Below are 16,375 nucleotides of genomic sequence, written 5' to 3'. Positions count from 1 at the left end.
AGCAGCCGGGGATCAAACCAGCGCTGCAGAGGCTGCAGGCAGCTTCACAGTCCAGCGCTCAACCGCTGCGCCACCAGGGGAGGCCCTTGACTGGATTATTTTCTTTGTTGTTGTTGAGTCTCATCAGCTCTTTGTAGATTTTTGTGATCAGTCCTTTATCATTAGTGTTGTGTGCAAAAATGTTCTCCCAGTGGGTGGGGTTTCTCTTTGTTTTTGTCTCTTTTGCTGTGCAGAAGCTTTTTAATTTGATATAGTCCCAGCTGTTTATCTTTGCCTTCACTATCACTGCTTTGGGTGATGTGTCTGTAAAGATGTCTTTGATGTGCATATCACGTATGTTTTCGCCTGTATTTCCTTCTATGTATTTTATGGTTTCAGGTCTTATGTCTAATTCTTTAATCCATTTTGAGTTGGTTTTTGTGCATGGTGTTAGGTAGTGGTCAAGATTCATTCTTTTGCATGTAGCGACCTAAAATAGTAAAATTTCTTAGGGATATAGGGGAGGCATTCATGTCTCACTAGGGTCAGAACTTACGTACCCAGAACTTATGCACCCATAATGACCTTAGTAACCCAAAATTAAAAATTAGATCTATCCAAACGTGGGCATACAATCTTTGACACAAGAAAGGTGGTTTACTAAATATTTGCAAAATTATTTTCAATAAATGCTTAAAAATATCTGTTGTATTTATGTCAAAGGCAACTGAGTGTCCTTTGAAAAGATATCTCAAAACTTTTTCAAAAAAAAAAAAAAAAAAAAAACCTTTTCTGGGGCCTCCCTGGTGGCCCTTTCATCAGCACTATGAAGCTATCGGCAGCTACTACAGCACGAGTTTGATCCCCAGCCAGGGAGCTACCCACATGGCGCAGTAGTCCTCTTCTGTCTCGCCCACTGTCCCCTCAGTAGCGTAGTTCAGTAGATCTGCCTGCTCTGCTCCCCACTCTGTCTCTGTTGAGTCCTCTCACTCCCTGCACCTCTTGCCTACACCCCAGCTCTTATGTGTAAATAAATAAATCTTTAAAAAAATTTTTTTTCTTTTTTTTAAAAAAGGTCAATTATAAGTTACCTGTATTCATTATAAAAAAATAAGATCCTAATATAAGAATAAAAATTAATAAAAAGTTTCCAAAACCCTCTCTTTTTCCCCAACTCCATGACCAAGAGGTCATCTTTGTTAATATAGAATGTATCTTCCATATACTAGATAGGCATTTACAAATACACTACAGATTCTACTTTTCTTAACTAAATACAAAGAGGTTCTACTTTTCTTAATTTGATACCACAGACATCTTATCATGTCAATACACATTAATCTTTTTTTTTTAAGATTTATTTATTTATATAAGAACTGGGGTAGAGGCCAGATGTGCGGGTGGGTGACGGGATTCACCAGAGTCAGAGTGGGGAAGAGAACAGGCAGACTGACGAAATACACTACTGAGGGGAGCAGCAGGTGAGACAGGAGAGGTCTGCTTCGCCATGTGGGATTCTCGCCAGCTGGCAGGGATCGAACCCGCGCTGCAGAGGCTGTGGATAGCCTCACAGTGCGGTGCTCAACGGCCGGCGCCACCAGGGAGACCCACACATTAATCTTTTCTATAAATTTTTAAGAGTGTACAGAATTCCACTGTATTTGGCAGATTTCCTTTGCTTGGTACTTGAAAATATGGTAGTGAAATATCTTAATGTTCTACACTCTAGAAGGAGAAATAACAACATAAAGATATTTTACAACACTTACTGCTCAACTAAATACTCCTCTATTTTATTTAACAAAATTCTTATACTGCTTTTAAAGTAACAGGAGTTGGGGCCTCCCTGATGGCCTAGGGGTTAAGTCTCAGCACTGTCACCATCCTGAGTTTGATCCCCAGCCAGGGAGTTAACCCACACGGTGCAGCAGATCTCTCCCATATTGCCCGCTGTTCCCCTTAACAGTGTATTTCAGTAAATCTGTGTACTCTGCTCTCCACTCTGTCTCTGGTAAATCCTCTCACCTCCCCTCCTCTCCCACCTCTGGCCTAGACCCCAGTTCTTCTATGCAAAAAAAAGAAAGAATAGACATAAAGTAACAGAAATGTAATCAAAAATGGTTATGACCATTCTTTCCACCTTGAGGAAAATGATTTATTTTGGACAGAAAAAATACAGTAACTTATTCATTAAACACCACTGCCTAGAAAATTCTGTCTGGATTTCTAGGAGAGGCCATAAAAACAAGACAAAGTCCTAGATGTTCCTGATGCCTCACAGTTCTACCTGGGGATTAGAGCAGCCTGGTCTGTTGTGGTCCAGGAGCCCAGGCACTCACCCAGGAAAAGGACAAGGTTCCAGGAAAAAGACAAGGCCCATGGGCCAACCATCAATCCATATCTTGCAAAAAGGAAGGTATGAGAGTGATTGGAGCAGGGGAGAGAGACACGAGAGCTGGGGGTTATGCAGGTGGATTACTGGTGGGGGGGGCGACAGCTAAGGGGAACAGTAACTATAGAAAGATGACCCATAATGTTAAAAAAAAAAAAATATTAAAAAAAATCCTGATGTTCAAATAAAACTGATGTTTTACAGCTTTCCACTAAGATTAGATATGCAAGTGTGGAAATAAAAATCACAAAATAAAATGGCAATACACAGCCTAGTGACAGACAGTGCTATACACATTCAGTATGTATTTTAGTTCCAATCTTCAAACTAAAAAATTAGAACAGGCCTGATGCCTGAGACTGATGGATTTTATCAATAAAATGTCTTCAAAGGCAGGGCTCACCTTACATTTCTAGCCTAGCATTCTGCAACACAGAGGAATTCAATGAGATCTCATTTAATATCTGGCAGAAAGAATTCACTTAAAAAATCATCTTGCAATCTTTATTTTACAGTAGCAAAGACAATGGTGATCAGCCACAGAGCTGCATTTGGAACAAATATACTTACCGCAGTGCCTCTGCATAAAAAAGATATTCCTTTAACTGATCTGCATAATGCTCTTCATCTTCCAAAATATCATCAATAGATGATGCATACCTATTAAAAAAAAAAGATACTGTGTAGGGTAACTTTTATCAGCATATGAAGTATTGATGTTCTCAAGTGTTTTTCAGTGTGTGGTCCAAGACCATTTGCTACCTATCAGTGACAATGCTACAGAAAGTGAGAATAAGCAATTAGAAAATACTTATATTAATTTTTAAGTCACTGTGACACTTATAAAACTTTACCAAACTATTTATATTAGCAATGACTTGGAAATAAAAACAATCCAAGAAAAAATGGTCCTTGGTGGATTAAGAAGCATTGTTAAGACTGTAATATCTTTTTTTTTTTTTTAAAGATTTTACTTTATTTATTTATACAAGCACTGGGTACAGTCAGAAGCGCGGGAGGGTGAGAGAATTCACCAGAGGCAGAGCGGAGAGCAGAGCAGAGCAGGCAGACTGACAAAGTACATTGCTGAGGGGAGCAGGAGGCGGCAGGCAAGGTTTGCACGCCATGTGGGACCCTCGCCCAGCGGCCGGGGATCGAACCGGCGTTGCAGAAGCTGCAGGCAGCTTCGCAACCCAGCGCTCAACCGCAGCACCACCGGGGAGGCCCTGTAATATCTTTTTTAAAAGATATTAGAGCTACAAAATCTATAGAAAGAACAAGAGTTTAGAATAATCAGTGCACAAGTATTCCTGGTAGCAGATATAGACAATAATGCCAGAAAGCTACAAAAGGCAAATTAAAATAAAGATTACAGAAAATTTTATCAGCTGTATTTTATACTAATTCTCAATAGTAAACTCTGCTTTGATGCAGTTAAGTCACTGAATGTCATGCCATTTTCATTTCTGGACTTGAATCTTTCTGAGTACAGCAATGTGATGACTCTCTCTACATTTCTTCTCCAAATTGAGCACATATCTCCAGCAACACATGGAGGTCTCTCAGACAACTTCCCTACTCTATTTCTGATCTCTTATCAATTATTTAGAACTTAAATTTATCAAAGCAATGCTTTGTGTGTTTGTTTTATAGCTCTAATCACATTTAAGTACCATAAGGATGTGGGCTACATCATGTACTACTTTATGATGCAATAAGCACCTTTATTCAAATTAATTCTATTTCCTTGGCAGGAGAATAAAAGAATAAAAATATGCTCTATGTCTCCAGGACTGCTTCATGTAACATGTAAACAAAATTTACTTAAGTTGTAAAATTAAATAAACTTAATTAAAAAGCAACGTATTCATAGGGTTTACGAAAGTAGGCAAAGTACATACTTTGTAAATACAAACTTGCATTTATTTCTCCCATGTGACTGGAAAAAAGCCCTGAGAATCATTGTTAAGAGTAGGAAAAATTGCCTTTAGTTATTAAGTCTATGACTCTGAAAGAATTGTTAAGGAAACAAACAAACAAAAAAAACTGTGTGGAGATTTCTGGACCTACTAAACATAGAGCTTCCATATGATCCAGCAATTCCACTCCTAGGTATTTACCCAAAGGACACAGAAACATCAATTCCAAAGAGCACCTGCACCCCTATGTTTATAGCAGCACTGTTTACAATAGCTAAGCTTTGGAAACAGCCCAGATGCCCAAAAATAGATGACTGGATCAAGAAGATGTGGTACATATATACCATGGAATATTACTCAGCATTCAAAAAGATAAACACATGCAATTTGCAGCAACATGGATGGCGCTGGAAGGGATCATGCTCAGCGAAATAAGCCAGAAAGAAAAAGAAAAATACCGGATGGTCTCACTCATAGCAGGAATCTAGAAAACTTAAATAAGGGACCAGGAAATTGAATAACTATAAGAAAGTGAAAATCAACAAAAATTATGAACCAGAGACACTTTTGTGGGGTGGGGGGGGGAGGGGAGGGATTGGGGTCAGAATGGAGGGGTTGAAATTGTATGGGGAATATATAAAATAAAATTTATTATTAAAAAAAAAAATATATATATAAAAAAAAAGAATGACTATAAGAAAGAAAAAAATCAAAATCAACAACTATGAACCAGAGACACACTATGGGGGTTGGGGGGCGGGGAAAGGAGTTATTGGGGTCAAAATAAGGGGGTTGCAATTGTATGGGAAATTAAAAAAAAAAAACAAAACAGGAAACAAAGGGCTGGTGGCTTGACGATAGGAAAGAGTGTAGGGATAAATGGCACATCCTTTGGCAGAAAGTATAAGTAGTAAAAACTTGTAGATAATTGTAGTTTCATGAGAATTTTTACTGTGAATGGATGTTCAAATGTTTCTTCTGCATATACTGAAATACACATAGGAGTTTTCTTCTTTATTCTGCTAATAGGTGAACTGGATTGAGTTTTGAGTGTTAATCTTGCATTCCTTAGACAAACTTTAAGATCTATGTACATAAAGTATAATATATATGTCAGCAAACTTGACAAAAACAAAGAACAGAAGAATCACTAACATTTCACCACTAAACTTCACCTCAAATTTTACTCTTAAATCCTCTAGTACTTACACATCCATATGATGGCCAGCACTCTGTAGTCCATCACCCATTTCTTTTTCTATGGCACTCCACTCACTAGGAAGATAAAACCAAAAACATCATGTATTAGATATGATATATTGTTAAATGGAATCTTTTTCCTAGCTAGCTATTAAACAATGTACAGTATCTATATTTTGGATTTATTTTTTTGTGATTCAAATATGCTACTTTTCTCTTAAGCTTAACAATTAAATAGAAGTAGAGACTTCAAAATATTAGTTCAAAAGTTGATACCAACTGCTATTAAGGGCAAAGTAAGTATCATACAAAACAATTCCTTTCTTGGGTGAATATCTGAATCAATTGTGGAGTTTTTAGAAAATGGAAGCTGGCTGTGCACTTGATCTACTTAATCAGAATCTCAAGAGATAAAGCTGAGCCATGTATATTTTTAAATGTTCCATGGATGACTGACAAATATACCTGGTTATGGTTACCCACCACTATCTAACAGCTAATAATATAATCAAATAAATATGGGCCATAATTCACATCTCACATTCTCATAAATTTCAGAGAAATCAAAAACTTATAAAACACAAAGATGTAGAAAAAAATGAGATAATGTTTTCTATAATCCATAGTGGGAAAGGCCTTATTAAGATATATACAAAAATCAGAGGCTATTATTTTAGAAAGGAAAAAAACTAATCATTTAGTTAGTGAAATTAATAAATGGGGTATTTCTGCATTCAAAAGCCACCTGAAGTCAAAAGATATGACAAACTAGAAAAAACAAATTGCAAGTCCTTTCTCAAAGTTCTAATTTTCTTAAAAGATAAACAACAACTGTAAATCAGTTAAGAAACCAAACTGCCAACCCAGCAGAAAAAAAGGCAAAAAATACATAGAGTTTATGAAATAGGGAAAATGGCTTAAGGCTGACTGTAAGGAAAAAAATTAATGGTTTCATTCATAACTAGAGAAACACAAATTAGAACTACAGTGAGAAACTATTTCTCACCAGAAGATTGTTGCTTTTTTAAAAAAAAGATTTTATTTATTTATTTTTGCATTGAAGAGCTGGGGTGTAGGCCAGAGGTGTGGGAGTGAGCGGATTCACCAGAGACAGAGTAGAGCAGAACAGGTGGATTATTACTGGAATACACTGCTAAGGGGAGCAGCGGGTGAGACAGGAGAGGTCTGCTGTGCCATATATGGGTTAGCTCTTGGCCAGGATCAAACTCAGGCCCTAGTGATGACAGAGCTGAGACTCCAGATTTGGATAATTTCTAAAATATCACAACCAAAATAATGAAAAACAACAAAAAAAGATTAATAATCAAAACTACAAGTTACACATACAAATATTCTACTTAAAACCAAAATTATCCAGGGCCTCCCTGGTGGCGCAGTGGGTTGAGCGCCATACTATGAAGCTGTCCAGAGTGTCTGCAGCACGGGTTCGATTCCTGGCCGGCCAGGGAGAAACCCACATGGTGAGGCAGACCTCTCCTGCCTCAACCGCCGCTCCCCTCAGCAGTGTCTTTGGTCCGTTTGCCTGTTCTGCTCCCCGCTCTTGTCCTTGTGAATTCTCTCACCCTCCCACACCTCTGACCTGTACCCTAGTTCTTGTATAAATAAATAAATATTTAAAAAAAGACAAAACTAAAATTATCAAAAAACTGAAAAACCCATAGCGCAAAACCCCTCAGTAATTATAAAATGACACACAAAAAGAAAGGAACAAGAAAAATCACTATTTCTATGACTGATTTCTAAAGGGATCTCCTTGGGCATTCTCCCAAAAAAGTAAAAGGCTCTGCTCACAGCTTTAATCAGAGTAGTTTCACTTTTACTGGCTCAATGTATTGGCTTGCCTCACTAGCTTTTATTTAAAGGAAGCTTATAAAACAAAGGTTGAATATCACTAATAAAGTAGTGTTTTTTTTTTTAACAATCTTCTATTTACCAGACTCATAAGTTTTCAAGAATTATAGTTCTCAGACAAAAAAATTAATTAGACCTAATTGTTATTTATTTTAAAAGCCTGTATGATATTTACCTGAAAACACGCCCATAATTTCCATGTACTTTATATACACCATAGAGACGATCTGCTACTCTCTGGAATAAATATTTAAAGAAATTGCTCTTAGGTAAAAGTTATATAGAGATTACTGTTTAAAAAAGGGTGGAACCCATAAAAAAAGCAAATAAATACATGCTTAATACAATACTTACAAAATATGGAAAATAAAAAATTAAATCTCCAAAAAAGTCTCATCATGGGAAAAAATAATTTAATGGTGTCATCATATTTAAGTTATTTATTTACTTTTATACTTCTTTCTTTTTGTAGGTTTTAATTATTGTTTTTAAATTTCTTATGAAGGGCAGTAATAGTTTTATCCAACAGGTTAACATTACATTTTTTTCAGGCTAAGTAATCTATAGCACACTCTCCCACAATGACAATCATTTCATTCTCCTATAGCTCTCACGTAAATTTATTCCCCATGCTTCATAGATTTTCTGAGTAGCTAACTATTAATTTGTTCAATTCATCACTCATCTCTGAAATTCCTGATAAATCTTACTCTATGCTTTGTCCCATAGTTTCTTCTGGGTGTGACTGAGAATTTTCTTAATACCTCGGGTTGTCACATCTCTACCTAACCTCAACTCTCAGAACTGTTACCTTCCCTGCTAAATGAAGTTTTCCCCACTCCTTTCCTTCAATTAGCCTTCAGTCAGCCAGACCTCCATTTTAAGTAGATCCTCTTAAGATCTGGCACAGAAGACAAAGTAGTATGAACTGTTCTTAGGGTCTTCTGGGATGTCTCTGTTCCCCATCTTACTCTTCATAAGAATTGCTGTCTATTTTGTTTGCGTAATTTCAAGGCAACTAAAGGTCTAGAAATTTTACCTCATTAATCCATAGTCCTTTCCAATAGGCAGGTCTTCACTCTAGCCTAATCATTTTCACTATATAAAGAAAGGTTACTATACTTCCCTTTTCCTAGAAAGTATTCCACATTTATTTAAGGAATCTAACGATACTCTGAATGGTTAAATAGGAGATTGGGCCAATGTGAGGATCTTCATAAGGATTTTTATCCCTTATTCTCTTTATTTATACTATTTAAGGAAATTTTCAAACATATAAAAAGCAGAGAATAATAGGACATACTTTCATTTCCCAACACTCATCTTCAGCAATTATTACAAGGTCACTCTATTTTGAGCTAAAAGTACCTCCCACTCTCCACCCTCTACCAGTAGAATCATTATTATAACAAATCTCAGATAATATATTTTATTTCACAAAGATTCCAATTAGCATAAGATGTGATTCTAGACCTTGTAACTTACTGTCTTTCAAAAGCCTTTAGCCAGGCAAGCTGTAAGCATTCCTCTAAGTTACTCCAAAGGACTAGAGTGAATAATACAGCATATTCCAGGTAAATTAATTTACTCAAAAGTATTTTTCTCTGTGTCTGTTATAGTCAAACTATGTGGCTAAGTACAATAATTTCTAGTTCCTTTTCTCATGGCCTATTATTATTCCAAATAAGTTAACTTAGTACAATTTAAGACACATGACATAACATATATAAACTATTTCACAAACCTTAAAAGTCTTGAAAGAATATAATTACATGTAGATATAAAACCACACACTTATGCATTATATTCCAACACTGAAAAGGCAGAGTTTTTGACAAATGTCAAACTCTAGAGAAAACAACAAGCTAAAATTCTTCAAGTTGTTTATGCCAGAAAAACAGTTCACAGGTTTTTTAAACTGCAATTTGGATGAACACACCAAATTTTAATATAAAAATCAGTTATCCATCATAAGTACCATCCATTACTTAAAAACAGTGATTGAATGAGGAGCACACTCTCATAACTGTGTGTCTAAAGACTCCTGGGGATGACTTACAGCTCTGACTCGAAGAAGATGTGAGATGACAGACTGAAGTTCATCACTGTAGTGTTTTAGTTCGGTAAATCTCCTGAAACAGGAAAAAAAAATTTTTTTTTTTTTCATGAAAATAAGTCAAAAACTAAAAGTCAAATAGTAGTTCCTGAGAATGAAACTGACTAGACATGAGCATTTACACACAATAAAAAACTTAAATAAAACCACCATACTTTCTTCTGATATTTTTAAAGTCAAGAAAAGATGTTATACTTCCTAATTTACACTGTGGCACTGAGAGATAAAATTCCTTGGGAAAAATTACCTAAAAACAGGGAAAAATGTATAGTGCTAAAAAAAAATCTTATGGGAAAACCAATCACAAACCCATGATCTCTAACTTCAATCATAATGTTGCTCAATAATCTACTTCCCCAATCTATTAACTTCTATTCTCCATAAAGACCTGAGACTTCTGATGCCATCATCCGTCACATTCCAACCATGCTTCAAAGATTAAATGAAAGCCATCAGATAAGAACTATTTCCACCTTCACTTCTTCCCAGCAAATTTAGAAATTTTCCTATATCTACATCTGTTATTTTTTTCCTTTCTTCTAGAATCCTTCTTTCCAATATTTTAGGTTGTATTCCAGCTACATCCCATAATCCTATGTAACAACATCTTCTCAAGAAGCTCATTAGCCTATCAACTGATTAGATCTAAGTTAAAATACAAACACATTTCCTTGACAACATATCTAACTATTAACACCCTTTCAATATCCATCCCTTTCATAGCCACACTTTGAAAAGTCTTTACCTGTCTAGCAATAACCACTTCTTAGCCTCCACTCATTGCTAACCCTACTACAATCTAGTTTTACTGCCAGCCACTCTGCTGGAGATACATTCCTGACAAAGTCACCAGCTACTTTCATATTGCTAAAGTCCAACAATATACTTTAGGCTTCATCTTACTTGATCCTTTCAGCAACATGAAAGGCTGCCTGGTCCTCATTTAAAATGTATTCCCTTAACATCAGTGTTACTTTTCTCATGATTTTCCTTTTATTCTCTGAGCCCTTTTATTCTCTAAGCCCTCTTTTGAGTACTCACTTCCTTTACCTATCTCTTATCCTCCAACTTTAGTATGTAAAGAACTCCTGTTAAAAACACTACTGAGGAGGGAGGAGCACAGGGGACTGTGGTGATGGTGCACAGGTGCATTGGTGAAGGAAATTCTATGGGGACCACACCTGAGGAGGGGAGCAAACACTGTTTAAAAATGAACAATGTGTAAAAAGTATATAAAAAATAAAAATAAACACTACTGAGGGTCTCTCAGTAAGCAAGGGATGTGAGTAACCACCACAACTGTACACAGAGACTCTTGTGGGTCTCAGGAACCTAAATTTATAACAAGCTTCCCCACAGGATTTAGATGTTTGTAATCCTCATGTTACATTTTGGAAAATGCCATTAAAGTGCTCAGTCCTAAGTCCTCAGCTATCTTACAATCAATTGTTCAATCACACATTCTTATTTGTCATTCTCTAAGGTTCCCGGTTATGGCCTACATGCTACTAAAACACAAATTTCTACCTTCAGCTCAATCTTTTCCTTAAATGCCAGATCTATAAAGTCTACAGACTAGCAGAATTTTGTATTTTTTTGCATATCCAAAGTTCAACTTAATGTCCCCTATCACTCTAAATCTTACACCCCTGTATTCCCTTATCACGCTAAAGAATGAAAGCTGGGTGCTGTCTATTTCCTTTCCTTCTCTTTCACCCCACACGCTGTTAAATTTTTTTAAATTAAAACATTACATTCTAATCACCCAGTCTATCTCCTAAATATTACCCAAATATTGTCTAAATACTGCTACATAAAAAAACAACTCAAGGTATCTTCCTCACTGCTCTAACACTCTAGTTTGAAGAAAGATAAACATGCATGAAGCAAGTATTACTTTGGTAATCCCTGTGAAACAATCTGGTTTTCTAGATTCCAAGAAAATAAAATATTTTAATGGTATATTTTAATAATGGTATGGGCCAGTTAGAACCTAGAACAGAGATTCTATATGTTAAGAATCTGTTATAACAATGACTGATACAGATAATTCTCTTATATAGAACTTAAGGCAAATAAAATTATATTACTAACTACACAGTTTAGCAAAAACTTAGCAGCTACATTTGTAGAGCTGTGAACCTAAACCTCTAAAACATATACAGTTTTGTAAATCAATGTTACTTCAATAAATATTAAAAAACAAAACAAAACAAAAAAAAACCTAGGAGCAAAACCTTACTTTGGTTATACTATTGGTCATATTACCACATTTTAAATTCTATCTATAATACAGATATTTTAAAAAAATTAACAATCTAGAAAGCCTGGTCAGAAAAGAGAAAACCAATATACAACTGACAAAATATTTTTCATTAAATTGAATACTTAACTGACAAAATAAAATATTAATAAAAAAGTCTCATCTATGTGCTCCACTAATGAATGCACACCCAGCAATAATAATAAGCTTTCCCTTTTAGGGTTTTTTCGGTGTGTGTGTGCTTATTAGGCTTTCTAAAGCTGTTTTTGAAGAGTGACAGTTTTAGTTCTTAATACACTATAGAAGCCATTAAACTTTATAAAAATCTCAGTGGAATCCTAGATGATAGGATTACTAAGTGATAGAAGTTAATCTGAAAAGGCTGCATGATACGACATTCTGGAAAAAGCAAAACAATGGAAACAACAAAAAGACCAATGATTGCCCATACAATATACAACACTAAGAGTGAGTTCTAATATAAACTATGAACTTTGGGTAATATATAATGTATCAATAGAGGTTCAGGTTCATAGATATTAACAAATGTATTACCTTGGTGGGGGATGTTGACAGTGTGGGGGAGGGGGTGCACGTATAAGGACAGGAGCTCTGCACTTTCCACTCAGTTTTGCTATCAATCTAAAACTACTCTAAAAAGTAAAGCCTATTAAAAATAAAAAGATACCTCAATGGTTACTATCACAATTCTCTAATTTTTGAAATATTTATTTTCATTTTATATTCAAAATTTACACTGAAAACAAGGCTAATTATGTTAACATGTTATGGCTTATAAAGTTAGACATAATAAATTATTGGAATTTATCTGCTAAGAATTTACACTATGTAGAAATTATTGCTGACGGCCTAACTAAAGAAATTCTAACAGATTTCATAGACTTGGTCACCAAAAATGGAAATGCCTCATATGCCTAAGCACTTTCCTAACTGAAAAACTTAGCTAAGCCAAATCCCAAGTAAAGATCCGTATAACAAAGAGCCTGAGCTATCCACCAAATTCAGAGAATGAGCAAAACTAAAATTTTAAGTAATACCTAGCCCCATCCTAAGGAAAGGTGTTCTGAATACAGTCTTCCTTTAACATGGAAATGCTCTCACAAAAACCAAAAAGACATTAATGAAGTCAAGTAATTGTCATATAAATGCATTTCCATGAAACTATTATAATGTATTTTTATACATTACTTGTATATATTTGTATGTATTTGACAAAATCATATAAGAAAAATTATTTTCTATGAAATTAAAATAATTTTCCTATTTTTTTCTAATAGCTTCAACAATAACTAATAAATCCTTGTAGGAAAAAGTGTTGGTTTAGTTTTCTAAAAATTCACCAACTTTAAACCCAATTAAGGTACCATATTTCAAAATCAGTTTCAGACTGTAAAAGGATTTCACTAAATGTGATTTAAAATATTCAGCAAATAAAAGTGCATACATTCAGAAATGAAAAATTAAATAGATAAGCACCACTCAAAACAACACTATAACTGTTATTAAAACAAAACCTTACTTGTCTGGGTTTTTCACTCTGAATGTTGCATTAAGCGCTTTTAACCTGGAGTCTGCCTGGAAAAAATAATTTGTTCACTTAATACAATTACATTTCAGGGTATAAATCCAAACAGTTTTACTTTTCTTCTAGAATTAAGATGCTCAAGTGTAATCTTCTTCATATCACTTATGACAAATACATTAAACATATCTAGAAAGACCCAACTTGGTTATTTCTGAAAATACTACAAAAATGTTATAAACTAAATACATTCTAAGTAAAACAACTGTAAAAACCATCATGCTAACAAAGATATAGGTTTGCATACTTTAAATAGTTTGTGTGAAAAAGCAACTTTCTTAGATTGAATTCAAATCAAATGTACCATGGTTTTTCTCACTTTCATGATAAGTATTTTAGACAAGAAAGAAACATGGAAATTCCAGTAGTAATGTACTAAAATAAAACAAGCTATTTGACATCAAATTACTCCTAGCTGGCAGAAAATGTTATAAACAAAACTTTTAAACTATCTTTATTTCTGTATGATTGATTTCCAGGAGGGAAAGAGGGATAAACTGTAAAATAAAAATTGTATTGCATACTTAATTATACTATCCTAAATTCTCATTTGTAAACAAAGACCAAATCACCTTTCTGACCCAGGTACATAAATTTAGGGTTCATACAAGATAACTCAGGAATCAATCTAATGATATGATGTGATTTTGAAAATCCTAATAAGTTTGAAAATTTACATTATTTCCACTTTCAATCCATAATGATATATATTCAATTACTTGATGAAGAAAATTTTTTAAATGCAACACTCTACTCTATAAACTCATCCTAGAACTTCAAAAGAAATTCAAAGATCAAGAACACCTAATGAAGCTTAATTTATTACTGATTTTAGGAGACTCTCCTATTGTTAAAACCAATATTTCATCAATTCATGACCTTTATTACATCTCAAGGGCAAATGAGCTAATGCATGTGAAAGCCATTACAAATAAAAGCACCTATGAATTTAAGGCATACCTGTGTTAAGTGGCATATAGTAGACAAATGCATTAGGTTCTTTAATTAAAATCACTAAGTACCCAAGTGTTAATGACTGTATGCAAATGTGATTCTTTAAACAGGAATAAAATTATATAAAAATCATCAGTAAAGAAGAAAAGTTTCATTTATACATTTTCTTGAATTTCATACTTTTTAATACCACTAATTTTTTTCATTATCATCCTATTTTTTTTCAGTATCACCAATTTACCAACTTAGAAGTCATATAAAATGTAAAATGTCACCTTCTTAATCTCTGCTATTGTCAGGTCAGATCCATCACACATTTGCTCATCATTTCATAAGACTTCATCAATAGAAGCCACCTAAAGTATCACAATACCAGAAACTTCTCCATAAAGCTTCTCCCTAAAGTCAGATCTCTTAAAAACTACCCGAACACTTTCAAATCTGACAAGTTACCATTCTTCCTATTGGATTCCCTATTAAATATCTAAAGCTTAAATATCTAAATCTTACATCATTTCATATGATCCATTTTATTATTTTTAACAGTCCTATCTGAAATAGTTGTTTCCTAGCTGTCCACTAATATATTAAGATCCACAAAAAAAGTACAAGGTGAATGGTGCACCCTGGAATTGTACAAGGAGGTGCCACAGCAGTACTTTAATATGCTTTGTTCATTGCTGTATCCCCAATGCCACACAAAGCCTGGCACAAAATAAACATACAATACATATTGGTTGAATGAAAAAAATAACCTCAATTATTCTATACCCCCAATTTTACATTTTCCATTAATCCCTACCTCTTCTCCCATTACCAATTCCTATTACATACTTTCATTTTCCTTGTCCTGGACCTTGTTTTTCCTTTGTTACTTCTGATTCTAATTTCTCCCCCAAATCTTGCCTAGTAAACCATATCCAGAATGAGCTGCTCTCTAACATTCTTCTTTCTTGGCCCACAATGTTGGCTCTACTGCAGGTTTTTTAATGACATTCTCTCTTCAAGCATGTGACCCAGTTTGCCCAGGACAGCTCTGGTCTGTGTCTGTCATTCAAGTTTAATTAATAATAGTGCAAATCAAACATGACATTTGGACAATGAATTTTATGGTTACCTATCTCAAAATAACCAGTAGAGGGGCCTCCCTGGTGGCACAGGGGTTAAAGTCTCAGTGCTATCAAGCTATCACCAGGCACTGGCATGAGTTCAATCCCCAGCCAGGCAGCTGACCCCTCTGGCACAGCAGACTTCTCCTATGTCACCAGCTGCTCCCCTCAGCAGTGTATCTCGTATCACCTGTTCTGCTCCCCACTCTGTCTCTGATGAATCCTCTCACCCCCAGCACCTCTGGCCTACATGCCAGTTCTTATATGCATAAATACATAAAAATAAATCTTTAAAAATAAAAATAACCGGTAGAAAAACAATCCCTGCTATAATATTCTTTCACCATGGTGCTTTATTTCCTTTATACCACTTGTAACTATTTTAAAGTATACTATTTAAATACTAAAGTATCCAACTACCAAGATAGAAACTCCATAGAAATATGGAATTTATGAATGTTTCCAGCTCACTGACTATCATATCCACAGCACCTAAAAAAGTACCTAACCCTTTGGAGGACACCCAGCACTTGGATTCTCCACACTGATTCTCCGAGTTCCTGTACAATATACAGATTAGCAGAGATCCTAAAAACCAAGATCATGCCTCTTGGTAGTCCAGCTCCAAGCAACAGTGTTCTAGAGTCTTCTGAGCCAGCCTAAAATTCATTTAAGATGTGGACACAAGGATGACAATTTCATCTAAATAACTTACTGAGCTAACTGAGTTAAAATATTACTTTATACTGAAGTAACCAGTTTTATATGTTCATTAATCTACATATATAAACTCTTTCCTTTTCACTGAATATATGTAACATGAGTATTATATATAAATATTCAAGAAAAAAGAAAGCAATGAAAAGATCTTTTGTTCATAGATATATTAAAAGTGGAGCACTAGAAGTCTCCCTGGTGGCACAGGGTTTAAAGCCTCAGCACTATCAAGCTATCACCAGCCACTATGG

General features: G+C 34.8%; 1 protein-coding gene across 2 annotated transcripts in view; it reads right to left on the bottom strand.

The window, feature by feature from the left end:
• SNX4 (sorting nexin 4) overlaps positions 1-16,375 on the bottom strand; it is a 42,923-nt gene that overhangs the window by 9,831 nt on the left and 16,717 nt on the right. For both annotated transcript variants that reach the window (XM_037525396.2, XM_054700497.1), the window contains exons 6-10: positions 13,282-13,337; positions 9,422-9,494; positions 7,538-7,599; positions 5,500-5,565; positions 2,942-3,031 (exon numbers count right to left, since the gene is read on the bottom strand). In XM_037525396.2, coding sequence (XP_037381293.1) covers positions 2,942-3,031; positions 5,500-5,565; positions 7,538-7,599; positions 9,422-9,494; positions 13,282-13,337 — 347 coding nt within the window. The remainder of the gene's footprint in view (positions 1-2,941; positions 3,032-5,499; positions 5,566-7,537; positions 7,600-9,421; positions 9,495-13,281; positions 13,338-16,375) is intronic.

This window comes from Talpa occidentalis, unplaced genomic scaffold (assembly GCF_014898055.3).
Source record: "Talpa occidentalis isolate TD23 unplaced genomic scaffold, MPIMG_talOcc4v2.1 talOcc4.4, whole genome shotgun sequence".
Lineage (NCBI taxonomy): Eukaryota > Metazoa > Chordata > Mammalia > Eulipotyphla > Talpidae > Talpa > Talpa occidentalis.
This window is presented reverse-complemented; position numbering and strand designations above follow the sequence as displayed.